Source organism: Oncorhynchus clarkii, chromosome 5 (genome assembly GCF_045791955.1).
Source record: "Oncorhynchus clarkii lewisi isolate Uvic-CL-2024 chromosome 5, UVic_Ocla_1.0, whole genome shotgun sequence".
In the NCBI taxonomy this organism is placed as follows: Eukaryota; Metazoa; Chordata; class Actinopteri; order Salmoniformes; family Salmonidae; genus Oncorhynchus; species Oncorhynchus clarkii.
In genome coordinates, this window is record NC_092151.1 from 31,355,922 (window position 1) to 31,378,399 (window position 22,478).

At 39.8% G+C, this 22,478-nt stretch overlaps 1 protein-coding gene across 1 annotated transcript in view; it reads right to left on the bottom strand.

Moving 5' to 3' along the window:
* The window catches only part of LOC139409952 (BMP/retinoic acid-inducible neural-specific protein 1-like), a 151,561-nt gene that overhangs the window by 76,008 nt on the left and 53,075 nt on the right, over positions 1-22,478 (bottom strand). Inside the window, exon 3 of the mRNA XM_071155361.1 lies at positions 2,118-2,308. Within this exon, the coding sequence (XP_071011462.1) occupies positions 2,118-2,308 (191 nt within the window). The remainder of the gene's footprint in view (positions 1-2,117; positions 2,309-22,478) is intronic.

Sequence of the window (22,478 nt, forward strand, 5' to 3'; positions counted from 1 at the left end):
CAATGACTAACGCCTGTTAGTTAAAACGACATAAAGGTAATTTGAACAGCATAAAGAGCAAATGTTTCCTATAAACCAAGTTATCTGGAACTCATTCAAGAACATGTCACATATATTCACAACTTCCTGCATCATGATTGGTTATTTGGCCCTTGGCTATGCATTTGGATTGGTCACTTAGCTTGTGATGGCTTTGACCGGGGGCGGCATTCAGGCCCATGTCTCATGCCTGGTTGGACCAGCAGTACCATGGCGTGGGAATATGACAGACCCATTCTCTCCCTGCTCTTCCCCAGGGGAAGTAAGGTTATACAGACACCCTTGGCCTACTGCATAAGGATAATGATCCTACATTAACTCTCTATCGCTATAGCTTTGCCCCTCTCCTGTTTATTCGAAAGTAGGTCTACTGTACATAAATATGTTATTTTACTGCTCTTGCCCCAGTGAAGTCAGGCCCATCTAGATTTTATACTTGTGGGTGATTTTTTTATATAAGAAATACATTGTCTCACATTTTACTGGGGCAGCTCTTTGACGATGGGCCTCAATAATGACTAAATTGATTCATACCTATGGCTGGGCCTTTAGCATTCTAAAGCTCTGTCTCAGTCTATGGTCAATGACGTTTTGCCATTTTTATGGATTTACAATATTGCCAAACAGGGGCACAATTTTATTGGCTACTGTAATGAAATAATACAAGATGATGGATATATAAAAGCAATACATGAGGGGAAGGTATCGATTTACCTGTATATCATTTAAGCACCAGTGCCTACTGGTGATATAGGTACTCTACTGAGGAGTTAATGTTACCTGTGTGTGGGTTACTGTATTTCTTACAGGATATATTACATTCTAGTATTATACTGCACAATGGCAAAATGTGCACTTCCAATAGTGTCTGCATACATATGAACCAAAACATATGCAGAGTAAAAGACAGATGTGCAAGCAAACATACACATGCTACATCCGCATACACTCATGGACACACACAGACATACACACTCCTTTTAGCTCATAAAGTGAGTCTGGCGAAGAGAACATTGTCTTTTCTGTATTCCTTTATCACTTTAGATGCAATAGCTCTGGGCATTCAGGACAGCTTTCAGTACATTCCTGTAATCTGGGTTTATCAGATCACATAATGGTGTTCTGTATTAATATGCAACCCAGAGATTGAGATGAGTGACTTCAAGGCGATAACGCTCTGAAATGCCTTCAAGGTTAAAGATGATCTGGTGATGAAAGGGAGAGTGTGTGTGTGAGAGAGCAATAAATAAAGAGTAAGAGAGAGAAGAAACCGTAAGAGAGAGGAAGAAAACAGCGAACAGAGAAAAAATTATTGTCACCTGCAAAATTGCAATCAGTTCTGTGTCAATATTCCCCTAATCTATCATCAACCTTTAATCACATGTGCATTTGTGGCAGCAGTGAATCATCCTGCTGGGAATGGTTTTATTTTGAACGTATTAATACTTTACCTTAGTATCATATTTCGCTTCAATATCACATTGCAGAATTCCATAATTAGTGTGTTAGTGTGAATCACCTTGCAGACTTGTACTTGATATTGCAACTCTAAACCTCTGCCAATGAAATCCCCCACCCTTGCCTTAACTAAATTATTAAACAGACTGTTTGACATTCAAGTGAAGTCTCAGATTTATACAGAAAAGATAGCTTTCTATAGGGTGAGCTCCTCAGTGACAGTTTGATATACCAATGTTTAATGAGATAAAACTACGTCTAATGAGATACAACTACGTCAAATGTTATCTTAACAGGACAGAACCATGAGAGGAAGTGCAGCTTTTAGATGGGGTAGCCATTCAATTATGGCTCATTTGACAGTCAAAACCACCAATTTACCCATTGATATCTCATCTACATTTATTTCACATCAATTCCCCATCAATAAGCCATCAAAAAAGTGTAATGGACATTAACAGCACTTTGCCTAAATAAGGTCACAGGGAAACAATTTGGTTGAACCCACCACAATCAGGAGTCATCACCTGGCAGCCCGGAGCCAAATGCGTCCCACAAGCCATTGTTGTGGCTCACCAAGGGTGTCTTAATAAAGTAGAAGTAGATATATACTTTCTTACCTCCCAAGGTGGCTGATATGAGGATGTGGGTGCCATACTTCTTGATGATGGTGTCAATGAACTGCTGCGTGGAGGGTCGTCGCCCTAGCAACCGGACACTGCGCTGGAAGTCCGGCATAAGTGGCACTGGGTTCCGGATCAGGTCCCTCCTCTCGATGGCTGTGTTCCTCACCTTCCAACGCGCAAACTCCCTACAAGGAAACCAGCATAGGTAAATGCTTATGTCTTTAGATATTCATCAATGGTATTACGACAACCATTTATGCAACAGCAACAAACCGCACTGGGGACAAGATAAGTAGATGAGCAAAATTGAAGGTCATTTTACAATTGGCACCCGCTTTAGCAAGCATCTTCCCTGTTGACATAATATCATCAATGCCATACTTGACTAATGTCTAAAATGGCAGTTACTGTTCACAATAGCTACTGGCAATGTTAAGACAAGAGTGTAAGTCAATTGTGATCAGATTCTTATTGAAAGGGAAGATGTATTGTCATCACTAAGTAAGATTTAAAAAAATACTAGCAGCACATGGCACCATGCAATGACAATTAATTAGCTTTTTTTTAATGTATCCTTTATTTAACTAGTCAAGTCAGTTAAGAACAAATTCTTATTTACAATGACAGCCTACCAGGGAACAGTGGGTTTTTACCTTGTCAGCTCGGGTATTTGATCCAGCAACCTTTCGGTTACTGGCCCAACACTCTAAACACTAGGCTACCTGCCGCCACAACTGGCAACCAGTTTTCTGCTTGAACTTCCAGTGAACATCATCTCACGCCATTGAATCACCATGTTATCTAATCAAGGAAAACGCCAAGCATGGCTGTGGGCTATCTCTGATTCTCTGTAGGTCCTGATTGTGTGAATGATCAGCATTAAAAAATTAAACCGCTTTTGCCACGGGCCAGATCTGGGTCCTGCAATCAGGCAAAACTTCTGATCTCTAATTGAATCACAATCATAGACCAATATTCTCATAGACATTTGAATTACACTAAAATGTCTACTATAGACATCCAAATTCAAAACAAATCAATTCTGTCCCTATTGTGTAAATTGTATGGTCCAATAACTGCAATGGGAATGCTGGTCCATCATTACCCCAGGGCATGGCTGGGGAAACAACTGAAAGAGCTACATGATTCCACAAACAAGAAAAGCATAGCATTCTACAACTATTACATTGCAAAGTAATCCAGGTGTTATTCAGAATTATTTCCCAGATATTCATTTTAACAACAGCATAGCTATTACATAATCAGCCTTTGCCATGTGTGTTTTACGCAGTAGGATTAGAGGCATCTCAAATATAAATATCCATCCAGCTATAATTCTTTGATTAGTATTCTTTGTCTGAAATAACCCCCCTGGCAGACCAGTTGTCCTTTTAATTTCCATGAGACAGCTTGCAGTTTGCATGTTTAGCAACACAGGACCGCCAAACAATTGTTACACTTTGAATGGCGGGGAAGAAGGACAATGTTAAAATAAAGATGTCAGCTTGAAGAGGTAGGCTAGGTACAGTATCCACTTATAATTTTGACACGTTGGTATTCAGACAGGTTTGTAAATCTCATTCAACAGGTTAGATCATTCGGCAATGTAAAAGGATTTTATAAGAGATTGCATTAGTTTGGGAGACACCACTGCCCCTTTATTCAATTGTGAAGCAGGGATTTTTGTCCCATATACCCTATCATACTCATGCAAACACGCACACACACCTGCACGAATGCACACAGACAAAGTAGCTGCCAAAGTAGCTGCCAAGCAAACAAGAAAATGTCCATCCAGAGGCGGTGCTCTCAGCGGATGGTAATTTTAATACAGGGAAACTGAAATCCGTCTTGCCTAATTTCCACTAGCATGTCATCTGTGGAACTAGAGAAGAAAGAAAAAACCATAGATAACCTTTACTCCACACACAGAAACACATAGCAAGCTCTCCCTCTAACCCAAACTCTATCCTCCTGAATCCTGCTTACACGCAAAAACTCAAACAGGAAGTACCAGTGACGCACTCAATACGGACGTGGTCCAAAAAAGAGGATGATGCTAAGCTACAGGACTGTATCGATAGCACAGACTGGATTATGGAGACTCATCCGATGACATTAAGGAGTTTACCACATTGTTAACAGACTTCCTTAACAAGTGCATCGACGAGGTCGTCCCCACAGTGACCATACGTACATATCCCAACCAGAAACCATGGATTACAGGCAACATTTGCACTGAGCTAAAGGCTAGAGCTTCCGCTTTCAAGGAGAGGGGACACTAATCTGGACACCTATAAAAAAATCCCGCTACAACCTCCGGCGAGTCATCAAACAGGCAAAACAGCAATACAGGACTAAGATTGAATTCTACTACGCCGGCGAAGATTGAGTCGTACTACACTTGTCGGATGTGGCAGGGCTTGCAAACTATCACGGATTACAAAGGGAAACCTAGCTGTGAGCTGGCCAGTGGTGAAAGCCTACCAGACAAGCTAAATGCCTTTTATGCACGCTTCGAGGCAAGCAACACTGAACCATGCATGAGAGCAACAGCTGTTCCGGACAACTGTGTGATCGCTCTCTCCATAGCCGATGTAAATAAGACCTTTAAACAGGTTAACATTCACAATAGATTACCAGATCATCTACTCAGAGCATGCACTGACCAGCTGGCAAGTGTCTTCGATGACATTTTCAACCTCTCCCTGACCCAGTCTGTAATACCTACCTGTTTCAAGCAGACCACCATAGTCCCTGTGCCCAAGAATACCAAGGTGACCTGTCTAAATTACTATCGCCCCGTAGCATTCACGTATGTAGCCATGAAATGCTTTGAAAGGCTGGTCATGGCTCACATCAACACCATAATCCCAGACACCCTGGACCCACTCCAAATTGTATACCACCCAAACAAATCCACAGAAAGAAATTCACGCAATCTCTATTCCACCTTGCCATCTCCCACTTGGACAAGAGGAACACCTATGTGAGAATGCTGTACATTTACTACAGTTCAGCGTTCAACATCATAGTGCCCTTCAAACTCATAACTAAGCTGTATTAGAACCACAATGGCAGTCATGAGTCATAACTGCAATCAAATTCCATCTGAACATTTAGTCATGGTAACTACAGTAGGCTTCTCCAAGCTCTGATGATGCAGATGGGCATTAGTAGGCTACCAAACTTGCTTACTGCTGGTATTCAGCACTCTATTGTCCCTCTAATCACTCTGACATTCAATGCAAATGTAATCATAATTCAAATCAACCACTTCATGAGAGCCCATGAGCTCAAGTTGTGCAACATCTCTATAGGCTATGCAATTGCATGAGAAAACAGAGTTTTGATGGCCTCTATTAAAAAGAAGAAGATCCCATCAGCTAGACCTATTATATGCATTTTTCAACTGTCCTAATATTAAGAACATTGCTTCGCTTTATAACAGGAGTATAATATAAATTAACCAAGGGAAAATTGTTGTCCATTCGCTATTTAAGTGCATCGCTGAGATTTTTTTTTTTCTCCTGATCCTGTTCTGAGACAGGTGCATGATAATTGTCCATTCTAAATCTAAACTAATTTCACACATATATTCTTTAGGTTATGTAAAGACAAGATTAAATTAAGAATAGTCTGATAACATTAGCCTGTCACTTGTGAATGATGTATTATCACTTGTGAATGATATATTATCACTTATGAATGATGTATTATCACTTGTGAATGATGCCCAGCGTGTGCATTACAGTGCATGCAGCTTTTTCAAATCATAGTCACACAGCTCATGCAGCCTTGCCCATAGGCCTATATGTTTTGACAAGGTTTGTAATCACAACTAAAATGGCCAAATAATTTCTTAAAATGAAGTACATTAATCCGCTTTACAACTTGTGTTGAGCCTAACTGGCATATATAGGCAGCGTGTGAGTTTGGGGAAGTTCATTTTCACCATAAAAATGCATTACATGCATAATCACATTTGCAGACACTTTTGAGAACATGTGATTTCCTGCTAATTGATTGCATTTTGGAACATTTGTACTTATAGTTTACTTCTGTGTGGTCATTGCTGTGCTTATAATGTGAAGAAATATCCTAATAGTTGATGAACATTTTAAGCTAAACTTCTTATCTGTTGCATCAGCCTCACTGTGTAACGGTATTCGTCGTCTGAAGAAGAGGAAGAGGAATCATTGGACCAAAGCGCAGCGTGGTAAGTGTTCATGCTTTTTATTGGAACTGAACACTATAACAAAAATAACAAAGAGAATAACCGAAACCGTCCTGTAAGGTGCAAAACACTAAACAGAAATTAACTACCCACAAAAACCATGTGGGAAAAAGCTACCTAAGTGTGGTTCCCAATCAGAGACAACAATAGACAGCTGTCCCTGATTGAGAACAATACCCGGCCAAAACAAAGAAATACAAAAACATAGAAAAAAGAACATAGAATGCCCACCCAAGTCACACACTGACCAAACCAAAATAGAGACATAAAAAGCTCTAAGGTCAGGGCGTGACACACTGATTAAAAAATAATAATAATAATGCCAGTGGTTGTATTCATTTGGGGTCTACGGCATCCCACAACTTCCCCGAGTATGTTTGGAATATTTAATTATCGCACAGGACAATTTGACCAATAGAATAGGTCAACTTTTGTACTATGGGGGATAATAGATTGACATAAGCTAGTGTTTTTGCTGTTCGTTAGGCCTACTCATCTTCTTGCCTGAAGAAAAGTAAATGTGGAGAGTTCTTCAATATGCGCCTTGGAATTCTATAAGAAGGACGTGCGCAGTTGAGTTCCCTTTGCATTACTTCATCAAATTGTCAAAGACTCCCTCCCTCCTGTTCTCTGTGCTATAGCATGGCATGAGGTACCGATGTACCAAGTGTGGAACCAACAGGAACAGCTTCTAGCCCCAAGCCATAATACGGCTAAATAGTTAGTAAGTAGTTAACCAAATAGCTACCCGGACTGTCTGCATTGACCCTTATTGCACAAACTCATCACATACGCTGCTGCTACCATTTATTATCTATTCTGATGCCTAGTCACTTTATTCCACGCTACGCCAATCTACCTCCATTACCTCATACCCCTGCACATCGACTCAGTACTGGTAACCCGTGTATAGATCCAAGTTATCGTTACTCATTGTGTATTTATTATTACATCTTATTACTTTTCTTTTATTTCTCAATTTTCTTTCTCTTTGCATTGTTGTGAAGGGCCCGCGTGTATGCATTTAACTGTTAGTCTACACCTGTTGTTTACAAATACAATTTGATTTGATTTGATTTGAAACACACACAGGCACACACACACTGTCCTTGATGGAGGTGCGGTGTCTCTGTGACAAGGGAATCTCTCTCTCAGCCTTTTGAAAAGCGCTTTCTAATTACTGCTCTTCAAGGGGATGGGAACAAATGAATGTAAATTGCATTGTGGCTGGTTTTGCATCAACAAATCTCAAGGTAAAGTAGGGAAGATAATGAGGCATATTAGGTCTCCACATGAAATCCCTCACAAGGTAGGTAGCATACTTGCGTGGGTGTGGCTGTGTGTGTGTGCGTGCATTATGTGTATGGATGTGTAATTGTATATTTCTATATGTGAGCTTCTGTATATGAAACTGTACTTGTGTGTATGTGTGTGTGTGTATCTGTGTCTCTGTGTATCAGTGTGCAATTGTCTCAGCATGAGTGAGGGAGAGATGGTGATAAAGAGAGAGAGAAAGACAAAGAGGAAGGGAGAAATGAAGAAAGCTACAATCTGGTCCAATTTGTGCTTATCTCTCCACTGGGTTTGGCTCATGTTCGAGAAAAAGGCAGCAGCCCTATTCAGATTTCTCATTTGCTGCAACCCCATCCTTTGGATTCATGTCAATGAGGACTTCAATGTGTTCGTTGTAGTCCATTGTAGTGAAAGGACCCTGTGGTTTAGCTTTGGACTCTATCCTCTATAATCTCTTCACACAATAAAACAGATGCAGGCTAAATACAGGTTAACACAGGGCCCAGGTAAAATAGCACTACTCATTATTAAGACAAGTCCAAACCAATCAAGTCTGACTCAATTACCTAGTTTATCATTCATTACATGATCTGCTGAAATATTTGGCATGTGTGCAACAGCACACACAATATGGGTTGTACTGTAAATGTAAAGCAGAAAATGAAATGACTCATGCTGTTATCTAGGCAATACGTTCTAGTGATAATGTGTCAATACAACGTTGTCTGACAGAAAATTATAATTCCATTGCACATGTTGAGTGCGCATTGCAAACAGTAATTCTGCTGTACTATAACAGCACCGAAAGCATACTTTGTCTCAGGTACACCACCTAGGCCCCTTTTTCCTCTCCTAGACTCACCAACCCTCAATTGTTCCCCACCATGATTAAGCTGTGAGTAGGTCCTTGGGCCCTTCAAATTGACCTATTACTTAGTTCCAATTCTCAGAGAGTCGATCAGCTGGGTTCAATTTCCCCGTGCATTGCTCGGTGGTAACAACTTTCATTGGCCGTGTTCAGCATGCTATTACCATCAGACTCCCTTTTGCCTGCACTCCTGTATTTGGATTGTGTCCAAAGTCACATGCATTAATCAGAATATACAGCCTACCTTTTTCAGGCAACAGCGAGATTTGCCAGCAGTCTTGATAGTGTGATGGTATGGCCTGATAAATGTCACATGTAAATGAATGGTCTCTGTCAACGTCTCTGGTAAAATAACAGGTCATAAAACGGCAATAAAGGGTTAATGCAATTATATTCACATGAAGACAGCAGGTGGTGTGAATACAAAGGTGATGAGTAATATGTTTTAATCGTAACTCTAAACAGCTTCTCATAATAACTGTTCTGAAAGCATATGTTAATAAAAGTGTAATTACCTCTATCTGATTAGTTGGTTATGTTATTTCATCAGCTAAAGGGAGATGGTAGACTGCATCTATCAGTAACAAGCCTTTCGCTCATCAACTTTTCCCCAACATGAGCACAAAATAATATGCCAGTTTCATATTTTCCTCCATTGTATTCCCATAATTCATCCACCATTATGTTCATATCAGATATCCAATAGACTTTTCTTGAGGTGAAAACAAAAACATCACAATTCTTCAATGTCAAAAAGACAAGTAATTTTCTAGAGCACAATGCTCGGTGGTGTGTGTTGGTGTATGCTGATTAATCCGGGCTACTCTTCAGAGATCAGTTGCTGTGTGTGTGTGATGGACACACACACATCTAAATGGAATGATAAGTCAACAGACATAATAATAATCATTCCAAGAAAACTGAGAGATTATCAGATTTACCCAAATCTCCCTCGTGCTCCCTTCATCTCTCTCTCTCTCTCTCTGTTATGTATCAATTCGTTTTAAGTACATCCCTCTTCAAGGCTCAGGACGATTAGCACGGAAGCATATGTGGCGGCCATATGTATTTGGGCCCGTATGCCCAGATTAGGCAGGCCAGCAGATGGGACCTGTGATATGATTCACTGCTTCATTTTTCAACTCAAAGCCTAGTTTAATGACCCCTCAAAGAAACATGTGAGAAAATAAATACGAGTGCCACTGCAAACTAAGACAAGTGGAAGAAAGCATTATTATCACTTCAGACAGGCATCAGAGGAGAGATTGTGTGAGGTGGGGAGTGTGATTTATTTTTACTTTATTTAACTAGGTAAGCCAGTTAAGAGCAAAATCTTATTTACAATGACAGCCTAGCAGGGAACCACTGTTCAGGGGCAGAATGACATTTTACCTTGTCAGCTCAGGGACTCGATCCAGCAACCTTTCGGTTACTGGCCCAAAGCTCTAACCACAAGGCTACCTGCCGCCCCAGGGGTGGACTGGACATCTGGCATTTTGGGCAAATGCCAGATGGGCTGGTCAATCTTTAGTCTAGTGAGCCTAACTAGTTTTATTTTGTGCAAAATGATCATTATCTGGCTAAAAAATGGGGCATCAAGGAATACAATGGGCCGGTGTGGGAGCCTCGAAGAATAAAATAGGCCGGTGTGGGAGCCTCGAGGGAAAAAATGGTCCGGTGTTGGGGCCTCGAGGAAAAAAATTGCCCGTTGTGGGGGCGTGCTTGCTGAGATCTATGACATACACTACCAGTCAAATCATTTAGAACACCTACTCATTCAAGGTTTTTTTTTTTTTTTTTACTGTTTTCTACATTGTAGAATAATAGTGAATATAATAAAACTATGAAATAACACATGGAATAATGTAGTAACCAAATTGTTTTTTAACAAATCTAAATATATTTTATATTTGAGATTCTTCTAATAGCCACCCTTTGCCTTGATGACAACTATGCACACTCTTGGCATTCTCTCAACCAGCTTCACCTGGAATGCTTTTCCAACAGTCTTGAAGGAGTTCCCAAATATGCTGAGCATTTGTTAGCTGATTTTCCTTCACTCTGCAGTCTGACTCATCCCAAACCATCTCAATTTGGTTGAGGTCAGGGGATTGTGGAGGCCAGGTCATCTGATGCAGCACTCCATCACTCTCCTTCTTGGTCAAATAGCCCTTACACAGCCTGGAGGGGTGTTGGGTCATTGTCCTGTTGAAAAACAAATGATAGTCCCACTAAGCACAAACCAGATGGGATGGAAAATTGCTGCAGAATGCTGTCGAAGCCATGCTGGTTAAGTGTGCTTTGAATTATAAAAAAAATCACAAGAGTGTCACCAGCAAAGCACCCCCACACCATAACACCTCCATGCTTTACGGTGGGAAATACACATGCAGAGATCATCCGTTCACCCACACCGCATCTCACAAAGACATGGCAGTTGGAACCAAAAATCTCCAATTTGGACTCCAGACCAAAGGACACATTTCCACCGGTCGAATGTCCATTGCTCATGTTTCCTGGCCCAAGCAAGTCTCTTTTTCTTATTGTTGTCCTTTAGGAGAGTTTTCTTTGCAGCAATTTGACCATGAAGGCCTGATTCACCTCTCCTCTGAACAGTTGATGTTGAAATGTGTCTGTTACTTGAACTCGGTGAAGAATTTATTTGGGCTGCAATTTCTGAGGCTGGTAACCCTAATGAACTTATCCTCTGCAGCAGAGGTAACTCTTCCATTCCTGCGGCGGTCCTCGTTAGAGCCAGTTTCATCATAGCACTTGATGATTTTTGCAACTGTACTTGAAGAAACTTTCAAAGTTCTTGAAATGTTCCATATTGACTGACCTTCAAGTCTCAAAGTAATGATGGACTGTCATTTCTCTTTGCTTATTTGAGCTGTTCTTGCCATAATATGGACTTGGTCTTTTACCAAAAAGGGCTATCTTCTGTATACCTTGTCACAACACAACATATTGACTCAAACACATTAAAAAGAAAAGAAATTCCACAAATTAACTTTTAAGAAGGCACACCTGTTAATTGAACTGAATTCCAGGTGACTACCTCATGAAGCTGTTTGAGAGAATGCAAAGAGCTGTCATTAAGGCAAAGGGTGGCTACTTTGAAGACTCTCAAATATATAACATATTTTTATTTATTTAACACTTTTTTGGTTACTACATGATTCGATATGTGTTATTTCATACTTTTAATATCATTCTGTGGCACGTTATCTAATTGTCAGGCATTTTTTCTGTTAGTGCTAGTTTGAGACACCAGATGGCATCTTTGAGAAGCATTTGATAGTCTTCAATATTGGCATTACCAGCGAATTAAAAAAAAATTGTAACAACATAGTATATGGGATTGATTTCAAGAAATTTGGCTTAATTAATTTGATTAATATTATGTTTCTATTCTGAGGAAAATGAAAAACGAAACACTCAGGATTTCCGTTAGGATGGAATGGAATATATGGCGCTGTACAATGTGATGGTTGGGAGTAGGCAGCATAAAAGGATTGGAGGATTCTAAATTGTTTGCCTTCATTAGACAACTTTGTTCCAATATTTCTGTAAATCAATGATATTTATTCCCATAGAAATGCATTATGGATCCATAACTAAATAAACATCAGCATTTTGAAAGTGTATTTTTATCTTTTTTTTTATTAACGAAAGCATAAATATGCGATGAAGAAATACAGTACTGTACAGTATATGCTTTAACATTTGGATAATAAAGCATTTAAAGCATTTTGAAGATAAACAAATGCAGGTGGCTTATTTGGCTACTGTGCAGTCTGACAAGTAAACATAGACTACAGTACATATTGTAGTAAACATGGGAAAATGCCTAATTCCTTACATAAGGGAGAGCAGGCCATGTCCAGACTTTCTCGGTGACCTCAAGTACTCATTAATTCTGTATTTAATACTTTTTCGGGTTGCATCAGTCATGAACAGAAACTTCTGAGACACAGTATTAATGATGAACACCCGGAGGTTCACTGGTAAGCCACATTTGCCTAGGGATCCATCCCAGTTTGTATTCTGTGCCCACTCGTGGTATCTCTCTTCAGTTACACATCCTTGGAATAGCAGAACAGAATGATGGTGTGGGCGACCCACTGCCTGGTGAGCAGTTGGCCAAGTTCTGTTGTCAGAAGAGGAATGGAAATGTCAGGGTGAACCGACAACCTGACTAAACCTGTGGGCTCTGGAACTCCACCTCCGACAGGCAAAGTCAACACTTTGCCTGTCGGAGGTGGAGTTCCAGAGCCCACAGGTGTGCCTGGCATGGATTGTGACTCCATCTCGTTCCTCTCCCTCTTCAACGCGTCTGCCTGACTCTCCACAAATGCCGCCTGACTCTCCGCTAATGAGGAGTGACTCTCCGCCAATACCGCTTGGCTCTGGACTATTGCATCAGCTGTTGCCCGTATCGCTGCCCTCAGAGAATGTTTCTGTTTCTTTTTCTGATGGTCTGCCTTCAATATCTCAATCTAGGTCTACAAAGTTTGAATCTCATCCATGTGCACCTTCATCAGTTAGAAATGTAACACTTCAGAGTACTTAAGCATCAAATACATTGCAAGTGGGGGGTTTTCACAACAGCAGCCGGGCTATAAAAAGTATATGGTCCTGCTAATAGGAAACATTTGCATGATGGGCTACACCTGCAACAGTACCACAGTATACTTGTGAAAAACAAGTGTTTGAAAACCTGTGTTCAAAATGCCTCCAGTTGTCCATCACTACTGTAAATAAAAACACAGCGTCTTGTTTACATCTTGTTACATGCTTTATTGTAACCACAATGTCACACAAAAAAATTTATCTACCTGTATCTAACTTTTAGAGTTTGGGATTTACAAATGTGCGCTTTCATTATTAGTTACAAAACGTACAGATTTGTTTTTCTTTAAATGGTTGTTTTATGTAGGATGCTACATTTTTGACCAGTTTCAATTGTAAGTAAGTCTCACACAAAAAATCCTACTTCATTTAGGCTGTTAAGTCTCACAGCCAACCTCAGCCAGTTATGTTATTTTATACAGGTCTAGGCTCAGAAAAACTCCAAATAAGCCCTCTTGTTGTTTGTAAAGTCAAAATAAAATGAATATTATTGTTGAAATGAATTGCTCGACTGGTGTAGGTTTTTTCCATCTGTTGGTGTGCCACACTTGCACAACAAGTTAGCTATATTTTCAGCACCAGCCACTGTTCACCTCCTATTGATTGCGCTGTGGTTGCCGCCAGTGTTTTTTTTAATTATTTAACTAGGCAAGTCAGGTAAGAACAAATTCTTATTTACAATGACGGCCTACCCCAGCCAAACCCAGATGACGCTGGGCCAATTGGCACTACCAATCACGGTTGGACGTTATACAGCCTGTATTTGAACCAGGGACTGTTGTAAATCCTCTTGCACTGAGATGCAGTGCCTTAGACCGCTGCGCCACTCGGGAGCAATGACCAATATATACTGTATATCTATTTTTTCTTCAGAGCATTAACCGTGTGTAGGTAGATGTGGAAAGGTAGATACAAATGATTTGTTGCAAGTTGGGGAGGGGGAGGGGGGTTCACACCTAGCTCGGCTATTAGACAATTCTTTAGTAAAGGTTGAATAGTCTATTGTTCAGCTAATAGCCCATCCTTCTACGCTTGTGAAAAACAAATAATAATATTTTTTCCCCTTTCAACATGTTAATTGATAAAGTGTTTTTAGCCACAATTGGCCCCAAACCCAATTAATACATTTGGGCACGGTCAATAGCTTGCTGGACTTCGGGCTAGAATGTTGAGGGTTCGAAACCTGCTCCCTGCTTGTTTCATGACATTATTATGCTGGTCTCAGAGCAAATAGCCTGGATTGTTACTCCCATCTCGTTCTTCGCCCTCTTCCACGCGCCATTCTCTGCCTGAGTGGCTCGCTTGTGGGCATGCTGGCAGGAAATGGCAGAATCTTCAGTTGTGCGTCAAGAATTCAGCATAGCAAGTGTGTATGAAGGTCTGGTTAGTCACAGGCAAATAGTAATATGCTCTAAACCGCTCTGATGACAAACAAACTTTGCTGCCCTGTTTTCAATCATCCACATGGTTGGGAGAACCTCCTCAGATTAATGCAGAAGAAGGGAGTTAGATATGGTATATAGGAAGTGTAGTGTACTGTTGTCTTTCTGTATATGAAATTCAATCATGTTTCTAGTTACAATGTGTAATCATTGATGTCCCAGGAGCAGGAGCGGTAAACACTGTTGAAGTGTATAATTGTAATACATACATGCAGACACAGCATCATTCAAAGAATGGAGTTTGATACACCTGGTATTGGATATGACTAAAAAAACTTGCTAAATAGCGATTATCGTAAATTAACTTTTTTGAGAAAAAGAATATGCACAATCGTTTGTCTCTACATTAACAAACATATTCCTCTCAATGGAATTGTAAATGTTTTGCTTGACTCATTATGACGTTATACTGTAATTACTTACATTTGCTTCCACCATAATGTTTTGTCAGCCATCTTTGCTGAAGAAAATGACCATGGACGGGTGGCTCGCGTCAAATTCGTCATTGGAACCACTCGATATGATTGGTCAAATAAAAACCGTGGAACCCAAATGCATAATGAGTGCTCTAACTTCCCATTGCAGTGGTCTGGAGCAATGACACTGTGGTGTAAGCTCGCAACTTTTAAAGGAGGAACCACGGTGACAATAATGTCCTCTAATAGTCTAAAACAATTCAGATAACACTTTAATGGCTTCCTAAGCCGATATATTGTTTCACCAATAATATCAGCCGATATTGGCCTTTTACCGATAAATCGGTTTCAGACGATTCCACCGACAACGGATATTCAATAAATAGGATGAATAAAGGAAATCTCATGCTGATCTGAACACTTAAGGCTATTCACATGTGTCATTATTGTCACAATGTAAAAAGATCAACATTTGAAGCATATTTCATGGAGAATTGCTCTTTAGGATGACCATTTATGAGAAGTCAGTGTGGACATGTTTTACTTTATAATTTCCCCACTGTAAAACAGTATATTGTCAGATACTGTATATTGGCAACTACGTTTTGTCCCACAATAAATCGGAGTCGATATCAGACCCAAAAACATGACACAAGTTGCAGATATCTTCATTCACAAACCTCTGCCAATGCTTCAATTTCCTCTCTTGTTGTTGTTTTTATACTTTTTTTTGTTTTATAGCTAGCAGGGAGAAATATTCTAATACCCTCCAAACAGAATATTTTCCACTACTGCCAACTGATCTTTTCAAGTATTTACCTATTTCGCATCCCCCTGGCCAGTGCTTATGAGAAGTCACACTACATTACAAAATATTACAGAATTATGTTATCTTTTATCAAATATAAAACCACAACAAAAATAATATGCCTGTATCTTATTCAACTTTCTCCAAAATGCAAATGCAAGATGATTCATATGCTTTCCACCTGGGGAAGACTTTTGAAAGGCATTTCAACTTATTGTGTTTGATGCCAGGAGGAACATTGAGGAAGAGCTATCCATCTTCCACTAATTCCCCTGCGAACTTGTTTGGAGGGAACATTTAATTTAATTCCTGCACAACCATTTCTCGCATCCCCTCCGTGTTTTTATTTCTGTTTACTCGTCTTCCCAGACATTAGAGCAATCAAAGCGACATGCTCCCCCTGGTTTCCATGCGTGGTGAATGGGGACATATCTCAACAGGGAATGCTACCACTAATGAGTGTACTGGTGGCTTTGGTCATCTCTGCTTCCATTTCAGACATGAACAACTTAAAGGCCTGAAGAAAAGGAACGTCCACAGTGCACGGTCCATAATTAAGCATAATCTTTTGCACATTGAGCTATCACACTCAATCTGCCTCTTATTAAGCAGGGAGCACTGCAGGAGATGAATATGAAAATGTGTACATGGGAGGGAAAAAGAAGAATACTCCGAGACAAATGCAGCCAAGCAAGCCACTATCTTCTCCGTCAAAGTCGACGCCCCCAGGATTGAGAGACAATTAGTCAGTTGATAAGATCATTTGAATAATAACTCTTCATCGTTAAATAACCCATATGACGCTCTATGAAAACAGGAAGATATACTGTATTTTCAATTCAAGTAAGCAGACATAGCTCTGATGACATGGGAAACATTTATGTTACCGGGATGTACAATCTTAACAGCTACCACAGATCTGACAGACAGCTTTAACCTTTTTCCATGGGATCAGGAGAAACTCACCATTTAACAAACCTGCAGCTGTCATCCTACATGCATCTAATCACTTTCTACATAGCGATAAAGAGCAATATCTGCCAGGCAGCTACTCTGAATGCAATCCCACAGCCAGATTCAATCCCCCATTAGAAATGGGTGACATTAAAAGAGGGTGTTCAGATAATCCATTGCGGATGGATGGGCTTGAACCCCACTGTTTTCTGACAGCTATATGTCTCTGACAGAGACATTTACAAATGCCAGTTTCACAAAGCTGTGAAAACCTAAATGTGTCCTTATTCAGCTTTCTAGTAGGGATTCAGTATCCTACACTACTCCAGGACTATATTTTTGTCTCTGGTGGAGTTACAGAAGCCTTGATGTTCAGATGAGGCTGTTTTATGCGGATGTATGTGCAGAAAAAGCTGGCATGCTGCTTGTTGCTTGGGATCGATTCTGATCCAGTTATTATAATTCCCCAAAGAATGTCATGGTAAATGATGTGTCATTGAACACTGGTCACTTTAATAATGTTTACATACTGTTTTACCCACTTTATATGTACATACTGTAATCTAGTCATGGTTCATCCTATATAACTACTGCTGTAGACACCTTTTCTATGCATATACTGTATATACATTATATGAATATACATATTTATATTTATCTCTGACATTGCTTGTTCTGATATTTCTTAATTTCTTAATCCTGAAAAAGTATGTGTGTATTTTTATTGCTTGGTATTACTGCACTGTTGGAACTAGAAACACAAGTTTTTCACTGCACCTGTGATATCTGTGAATCTGCGTAAAAATACACTTTTATTTAGAAAATGTATGCATTTCCACAATGTAATGACTTATTTCTTCCATTCCTCACAAGCTAGGCTCCATCTTAAATCAAACTGACAATGCTAAGTGATTTGAGAATGTGCCATATCTTCTTTGTCTTTAGTGTACGTGTCAGGCTTTTCCCTAAGTGTCCATTCTATATCTCACCTCCCCCTCCAAGGTATTGTGTGGTTTAAATTAGAATACTCTCATTATCCTGTGTCTGTTCAACCAACCCACATATTTTGGAGTAAATCCTATTTAAATTAGATGAATATCCATACAAAATACTATTCATACCACAGTTAACCAATCATGACTCAGGTATTATTGTTCTATGACACAGCAGATGGCAGACTTATACATACTAACATAAGTGGATTAATACCTAATTGAAACAAATTACCTCCACATGCTGAGATCTGGGTTGTTAGGCTTTAGCCTGAAGTGTTTAAGTCCCTTAGTGGGTAGTCTCCTATTATTCCATAGTGGGGACCACCAGTGTGATGGTGGTGGGGGGGATCTTAATGGATTGTTTTTTAAAGAATACATCTTAATGGCTTTCTTCCTACACAGGGCCATGAGGAAATCGATGGGGGATTTATTTTGGTTTTCACAGGTGCTGCTTTGCTGCTTTCTATTCAGTACCGATGTGGGCTGTATCTGTAAACACAGCAGGTGACATTGAGGCCAGAAATGGTTACATTAAATCCAGAGCTATTTTAATGTACTGTGTGATTCAGCCCTGCCACAGGCAATAATGGAGCTCAAACAGCACAGAGGCTATATTTGTTTATATTAAGGTGCAGGAGCTCCACAATACTTTTGAGATAATATTATATAAGAAGAACAGGAGCTCAAGCAGTAGAAAATTTGAGGTCCTGGTACTCAGCTCCGGTGAGCTCCTGCCCAAGTCAAGCACTGGGCATACATCAATTACAGGGAATGATGAGAGCGGCTGTGCTGGAGAGATATACTATATATACAAAAGTATGCGGATACCCCTTCAAATTTGTGGATTTGGCTATTTCAGCCACACCCATTGTAGACAGGTGTATAAATTCAAACACACAGCCATGTAATCTCCATAAAAAAATCATTTCCAGTAGAATGGCCTTATTGAAGATCTCAGTAACTTTCAACGTGGCACAGTTATAAGATACCACCTTCCCAACAAGTCAGTTTGTCAAATTTCTGCCCTGCTAGAGCTACCCCGGTCAACTGTAAGTGCTGTTATTGTGAAGTGGAAACTTCTAGGGGCAACAACGGATTAGCCAGGAAGTGATAGGCCACACAAGCTCACAGAACGATACCGCTGAGTGCAGAAAAGTGACACAATAAAATAATGTTAACGAGGCTATATACTGGGGGTACCGGTACCGAGTCAGTGTGTGGGGGTAATTTGGTCAGTGTACAGGTAATTTGTACATTTAAGTAGGGGTGAAGTGAAACATTGAGTAACAGCAGTGTACAAGAACAAATTTGGTCATTTGGCCATTTGATCCCAATTGAGATATTGTGGCAGGACTTGAAACGAGCAGTTCATGCTTGAAAACCCACAAATGTTTCTGAGTTAAAGCAGTTCTGCCTGGACAAATGGGCCACAACTCCGCCACAGCGATGTGAGAGACTGATCAACAACTACAGGATGTGATGCTCGTAGTCGTTGCAGCTAAAAGGTGACACAACTAGTTATTGAGGGTAAGGGGTAATTACCTTTTTCACACAGGGGCATTTGATGTTGCATAACTTTGTTAATTAAATAAATAAAATAAGTATCAATTTGTTTTGATATTTGTAAACTCAGGTTCCATTTATCTAATATTAGGTTTTGTTTGAAGATCTGATGACTTTCAGTATAAAAAAATACGCCAAAAGTAAAGAAAATTAGAAAGGGTGCAAATAGTTTTTCACATCATGAAAAAGTATTTGATGTAACATGTTAAAACCTCTTACTTCTACCCCCTCCTTTTTTGAAAATTCTGTTAAAAATCGCGCAACTTTTCAGCGTCCTGCTACTCATGCCAGGAATATAGTATATGCATATGATTAGTATGTGTGGATAGAAAACACTCTGAAGTTTATAAAACTGGTTAAATCACGGCTGTGACTATAACAGATCATGTGTTTCATTGAAAAACGCAAGAAAAACTGCTCTCTGAAAGCAAAAAATAATTTCCATAAGTCACTTCCACCAGTTGTTAAAAGAGAACAGAATTTAATGGGAATCTGCCTGCAATTCATACAAATTCCGCACGATGGCGCCATTGTCCTAATTTTCAATTGAATTAATTGTTGGAAAATCCTTCTATCTGAACTCCATTTTCCCAGTCTTCACCCGGATGCAGTTGAGGGAGATATCAGATGGCATTGTTTTTGAAGTGAAGACCTATTGAAGAGACATCGCCCTGTAATCATTTTGATAGATTATAAACGTTTACTAATACCTAAAGTTGGATTACAAAAGGATTTCGAAGTGTTTTGTGAAAGTTTATCGTCGACTTTTTTAATTTTAAAAAATTACGCAGCGTTTAAAAACGATGATTTTTTCTGAATGACACAACTTCCATACAAAGCTATTTTGGGTATATATGGACCGATTTAAACGAAAAAAAGACCCAATAGTGATGTTTATGGGGCATATAGGAGTGCCAAGAAAGAAGCTTGTCTAAGGTAATGAATGTTTTATATTTTATTTCTGCGTTTTGGGTAGCGCCGGCTATCGCAAAATCTGTTGTTTACGTGTCGAGCTGGCATTTTGGGGGGTGCATGCTATCAGATAATAGCTTCTGATGCTTTCGCCGAAAAGCATTTTAAAAATCTGACTTGCTGGCTAGGTTCACAACGAGTGTAGCTTTAATTCAATACCCTGCTTGTGAATTTTGATCAAAGATTGAGTTGTAACGAGTACATTTAGCATTTAGCGTAGCGCATTTGCATTTCCAGGGGCATACTTGGGACGTCTGCGTGTCAAGTATTCTCAAGAAGTTAATGCATTAATACATATCTGACCATTAAAAGTCCAATGCAGCCGTTTTTATGTCAATATCAAAATCTTTCTGTGTAACAATTAAGTACCTTACTGTGATTGATTTCAAAATAAAATGGTCAAAAAGATACAAAAATAGCTTCTTAGCAAAGAACAATTTCTCAAGCAAGAATTTTGCTAGGACTGTCTGGGAGTGGTGCTGGGTGGGGAGGGGAAAACTGAAAAGTAGATGTTATTGACAGAGGTTTGGAACTCTCTTATTGGTCTATTAACTAATTTTCTGCTTGGTGACGTCACCAGGTTGGCCAAAACTCTATCCCACAAAAACAGGCTGACATTTCAGGTGGTCTTTTCAAACAGTTCTTACATTTAAAAGGACATTATCATCATTTTCACAATTTCATAGTGTGGAAATATATATAAAACACATTAACATTTTGACTGCACTGGGCCTTTAGTAACTTCAAACCACAAAAAGTGGATTTCTTCTCTAACCTGTGGTAATAGCGGTCAAAATATCATCATGACGAGAGAGGGAGAATTAGAGAGGGGACTAAGCCTGGGCCGAATTCAGGCTACGTTGAAAAAACAGAAGGTATTCTGAGATTAATAATAATTTGTATGTATTATTGCTACATGCAGTGTTTTTTTTTTGTAAGAGGCTTTTGTGAGACTCTACAGCTCGGTCATTGTTTCTTACATTCTGACTCTGGACAGATCATGGGCATGGCACTGCCCACGTGACCCCAGAAAGCCTCAACCATCCTCGTCGAAATTCAGAACACAAAAATTGTCAAATTAATTTGAAGCTTCCCTTAAAAAGCCTTTCAGATGTAAAGCACTGATATTCACAGTAAATATTCACATCAACTATAGTTCCAATTTGATTTTAAACCGCTTCTAATTTGTAGTCACTATAATCTTAAACTTTGAAAGTGTTGACTCCAAAACAATCAGAGGTTGAAAAACCTTTCGGTGCCCGTGAATGATACAGGATGCAAGGTTGCTAAAAAATAAGTCAATAGCATGTATCTCTGATGTCAAAACGACAGACCAGTATCCCTTCTTACTTTTCCTTCCAAAACACTTGAGCGTGCTGTCTCTGACCAACTTTCTCGCTATCGCTCGCAGAACAATATTCTTGTCACGGCCATTAAAAGAAGAGGATCAAGGTGCAGCGTTGTGAGCGTACATTTTCTCTTTATTAGAAAAGTGACGCCGAACAAAACAAAAAACACTACAAAAACAAACTGTGAAGCTAAAGGATATGTGCCCTAAACAAAGTCAACTTCCCACAAAGAAACAAGGGAAAAAGGGCTACCTAAGTATGGTTCCCAATCAGAGACAACGATAGACAGCTGTCCCTGATTGAGAAACATACCCTGCCAAAATATAGAAATACAAAATCATAGATAACAAAACATAGAATGCCCACCCCAAATCACACCATGACCAAACCAAATAGATACATTAAAAGGCTCTCTAAGGTCAAGGCGTGACACTTCTTGACTCTAAATAGCCATGCTTCGAAACGGGTCACTTAACCAACACTACTCTTCCCTGTGTCACGGAGGCTCCTCGAAATGCCAAAGCAGACTCTCTGCTCTGTTCTCATCCTCCTAGATATATCCGCTGCCTTCGTCACCATGAACCATCAGAATACTCCTCTCCACCCTCTCAGGGCAAGGCGTCTCAGGCTCTGCACACTCTTGGATTGCATCCTACCTGGCAGTCCGCTCCTACCAGGTGATGTGGAGATGATCTGTGTCTGCACCACATACTCTCACTACTGGTGTCCCCCAGGCCTCGGCTCTAGGCCTTCTCCTCTTCTCTCTATACACCAAGTCACTCAGCTCCGTCATATCCTCACATGGTCTCTTCTATCATTGCTATGC